This window comes from Physeter macrocephalus, chromosome 14 (genome assembly GCF_002837175.3).
Source record: "Physeter macrocephalus isolate SW-GA chromosome 14, ASM283717v5, whole genome shotgun sequence".
Lineage (NCBI taxonomy): Eukaryota > Metazoa > Chordata > Mammalia > Artiodactyla > Physeteridae > Physeter > Physeter macrocephalus.
The window spans coordinates 105,077,350-105,081,409 of NC_041227.1; the positions used below are offsets into that span (position 1 = coordinate 105,077,350).

The following is a 4,060-nucleotide window of genomic DNA, read 5'->3' on the forward strand; positions in this document are numbered from 1 at the left end:
GGGGGGCGGGGGGGGGGGGGGGGGGGGGGGGGGGGGGGGGGGGGGGGCCAGCGGGCGGAGAGAGGAGGGGGCGTCGCGGAGGGGAAGACCTCGCATTGTAATCCAGTGACACTGCCAACATGGGGGTGGGGGGCGCTGGCCTCGGCGCGCTCTCCGAGTTTTGGCTGCCCGCCCAGCTGGGAATAACTCTCTTCGCATAATTCGCGTGTTTACCAGGCATGAAAATTCTTGCTTTCGGCTCCCCCCACCCCCCGTAAGCCCCCTCCCCTTCCCCTCGCCCCACCACCTCCGCCCCTCGCAAGTGAAACTCTGTCTAAAAAAATATTGGCCCGCGGCACAGAAAGTTTTGCATAAATTCATAAGTGATGAATGGCTGATTTTAACGTTATTTGGGTATTTGTCAGAACTTAACAAATATACATGGGGACGGCGGTTCATAAACTTAAACATCTCAATATCCCCTTTCTTCTGGAAATAAATTACGTTTGTTTGCCCGGCTTGGAGTCTTAAGGTAGCCGACATTAGGAATATTTTAAAAGCCATCATCCATCGAGCATGTCTCCCAGGCGCCAGGAAGATTAAATGAAAGAATCATAAGATGGAGGTCTTTAACTTTTAATCCTTTTACAATGAAGCCTCAGATAGTCGCGGGGGCAGGGTGCCCTCTCTGGGGGGAATAATGCCGTTATTCCTCGGCTCTCAGTTAATGAATACCCTAACGTCTGTCCCACGGCTGACGGAGGCAGCGCCGGGGAGGGGGCTCCGGCTCCCGAGCCAGGCTATTGAAATGAGGAGCCACCGAGGCTGCGTCGGGAGGGAAGAAAGCGCCCGGCTGGAGGGACAGGGCGGGCGGGGCCGGGGGCATTGAGACTGCGCTGGGGACCCAGCGCAGGTTTGAAATAATTAGCATAGATTCCCCGGGACTCCGGACTGGGGTGGGGGGGAGGGGGGGGAAGGGACGCCGGGAGGGAGGCGCGGGGAGGTGGCAGGGGGGTGGGGAGGGAGCAAAGGAGAGCGACTTTGGAGTCCAAGATAAATAAAAGGAGAGCTGAGCAGTGTCAGGAAGCCGGCCCACGTGGAGCTGCGCGGACGGGCGCCACCGCGGACTGAGGCGGAGGGACGCACGCGAGTCCAGAGCTGGCCCCGAGAAGCTGGCTTTTTAAGGGGTGGGGTGGCGGTGAGGTCTTGCACGTCCCTTTAAGGGGAAACACGTCTGTTGCCCCGATGTAACCCAAAGCTCAAAGATGCAGATTCTGATTTCTCCTCCCTCCCCCACGCCCAAGTGGAGTAAGTGCCTAGAGAGGGGGCCACGCCCGGTTCCCAACTGCAGATCCCAGTGGTGGCATTTTTCACCCAAATTCGGACTCCTCTGAAATCCTGACCCTCTGAGCCCTCCTTAGGTCCCAGGGGAGCGGGGAGGTGAGTGTCAAATCTCCCAGCTATCACCAGCAATTCTGGCTGAGGGCCTGGGATTTCGGGGGCTCAGACCTGCAGGATCCCTGAGGTTGCGTTGATTCCAAGGGATCGCCTCAGCTAGCACCACCACAGCTTCCGGGAGTGCAAAGGGTTAACGCGGGCTGGATATTGAGGTGGGGGTGTGCGAGGCGGGAGGGGTGTCGGGATCTGGGTGGGCGCGCTCTGATCTCCCCCCCCATTCCTCGGGGGTCAAGTTTCAGCGGCACTCCGCCCCCAGGGTAGGTGTGAAAGACACGTGTCCCCATTGTGAAGGGCCTGTCAGGCAGGACAAAGCGGCCGCCCACCCTCCCCCCCCGCCCCTCGGCCCAGCCTGGGGTCAGCTCCAGGGGGCCGGCTGGGTGTCGAGGTCACGATGGGCCCGAGCTTTGGTGACATAGGCAGAAAAAGCTGGGAGACTGGGCGGAGGCCACGTGATGCTCAAGTGAGGAGTTTGAGAATAGCTCCCCCCACCCCCCGCCCCAAGAAAAACTGAGCGGTCACTTCCATCACACCAGAAGACGGGATGAACCCCTTCTCCCAACAGGCATAGTAAGCACAGCGGCACCCCCAACCCGCCCCTCCCACCCCTCACCCCCCCATCAATCACCAACACAGAGAATCGCAGTGTCGAGCGCAGTCGATTTTAGTGGTTTTCTTTAATCCTGCTCTGCACTTCTTTCTCATTTACTACACGGGATATTATAAAGAATAAATAGCAGATACTCTTAATTTACAATGATTAGTCATTCCATTTGTTCTCTATATTTACAATAACTGTAAAATAACATTGAACTCTATAGCTTCTTCGAGGTCCAAGGAAAACCAAAACACTTTCCGAAGAATGGAAAATAGCTTTTTAAAAGTCCTTCTACAAAAGTTCTCCCCTCTCTTTGTACTTTAAGAAAAAATAACATTTCCCCCCTGCTTCGCCATGCGAAGGGCACTGGAATATAAATAGCAGGTTAACATTATTAGCAACAACCAGAATAAGTCTCTCTTTTCTCTGTTCTTTTTCTTCCTTTTGCTTAAAAAAATTTTAAAAATACAGTAGAAGCCGGTAACTTTTAACGTATAATACTGACCTTTTAATAAGTAAATTAAAACTGGGACCGTATATACATACACATATACATTCCTACACAGTTAAACAGTGCATTACATGAACCAGAAAGCTAGGTCTCTGTAGCCGGAAAAAAAAAAAAAAAAAAGTTCATTGAATCCCCTCGCGAGAGGGTGGTGGAACTGGTTGGAGACTGTGCGGGGGGCGTCGGTGGGGATCGATCAAGTGTCCGGGTGCGGGCAGGGGGCCCTGAGTTCTAGCATGAGCACTTGCACTCGGAAATGATGGGGTACTGGATGGGAATCCAGCCGCAGCGCTGGCCCCCGCGCCGCTGACAGCGCCACCGCAGCACCGTGAGGTGCACGGACTTGGACGGCTTGCACACCATGCCCTCTGGCACGGAGCACGAGCGCTTGCTGAAGCAGCTGCCCACCTTCACGTAGCGCGGCCAAAAGCGGCTGCCCAGGTCGTTCCAGGCGTACAGCACCGGGCAAAAGGTCTGCGACCACAGCCACATCTGTAACTTCCTCCGCAGCTTCTTGCTCAGGCGCTGCTTCTTGCCCGGGGCCAAGCCCTCGGAGAACTCCAGCCCTTTGATCTCGCTCGGCATGGCCCCCGACGGCCGCTGCCGCAGCAGCTGGTCCAGCTCCGCCAGGTCCTCGGCGCCCCCGGCCGCCACCCCGCCCCCGCCGGGCCGGTCCTCGGGGGGAGAGGTGGCCATGAAGCCCGGGTCGTAGTGGCCCCCGAGCAGTGAGCGCAGCAGCGTCTCGTTCAGATCCTTCTCCTTGGGGTCAAAAATAGGGTCCGGGTGTTCGATGAGGTCCACCAGGGGCAGGTTGTCGCTGGGAGCCGGGCGGATGTGGAGATAGTGCTGGCCGCCGGCCGGTGCCGCCCGCAGCCCCAGGACCACCACCAGGGCGTAGAGGGTGACCCCCAGGCTGGGGCAGCGCTCCATGCCTCCGGCGCGCGCCCGGGGCTGCTGCTTCGTCCCGCGTCCCCGGAGGAGAGCACGCCGAGCCCGCGGCGCCGCCGCGCTCCCCCGTCTCTCCGGAGGCGGCTCACCCGAGGCTGGGCAGGCGCAGGGCCGGCAGCATGAGTCGCCGGCAGAGCCCTTCGCGCGGCGCCGGCTCCCACCGGGGCGGAAAAAACGCACACAAGTTGGCCGCAACTCCTCTCCCAGGTCTACTCGGGAAGGCGGCCGCGGCGGGGCATCCGAAATTACTCCAGGGCAACCGCGGGCGCTGGGGGCGCCGGCTGCTCGCTGCCTTCCCGGGCTGGCGGCGGCGCAGGGCGCGTGGACTGGCCGCTCTCCCCGCCTCCTCCTCTAGCTGCTCGTCGTCCGGCCGCTCTGTGCAGCGCCGCGGGCCGAGCCGGTCCTAGGGGCACTTCCCTCCGCCTGCTCGGGGCTCCGCGGCCGTCTCTGCCCGGCGGACTCCAGCGGTGGCGGCGGCGGCGGCGTCCGCGCACGTTGGCACCGGTTTGTCTGTCTCGCAGGGTCCAAGCCTTTAAATTTCCTGCACTTTCAGCTCCATCACCATGGGAACC

At 59.7% G+C, this 4,060-nt stretch overlaps 1 protein-coding gene across 1 annotated transcript; it reads right to left on the reverse strand.

The window, feature by feature from the left end:
* Nucleotides 1-2,326: 2,326 nt before the first annotated feature.
* Nucleotides 2,327-3,872, reverse strand: LOC102985903 (noggin). Its single transcript, XM_007109681.3, has one exon. It carries the CDS (start codon nt 3,468-3,470, stop codon nt 2,772-2,774), a length of 699 nt encoding a protein of 232 aa, XP_007109743.2. The 5' UTR covers nt 3,471-3,872; the 3' UTR covers nt 2,327-2,771.
* Between the last annotated feature and the right edge of the window lie 188 nt (nt 3,873-4,060).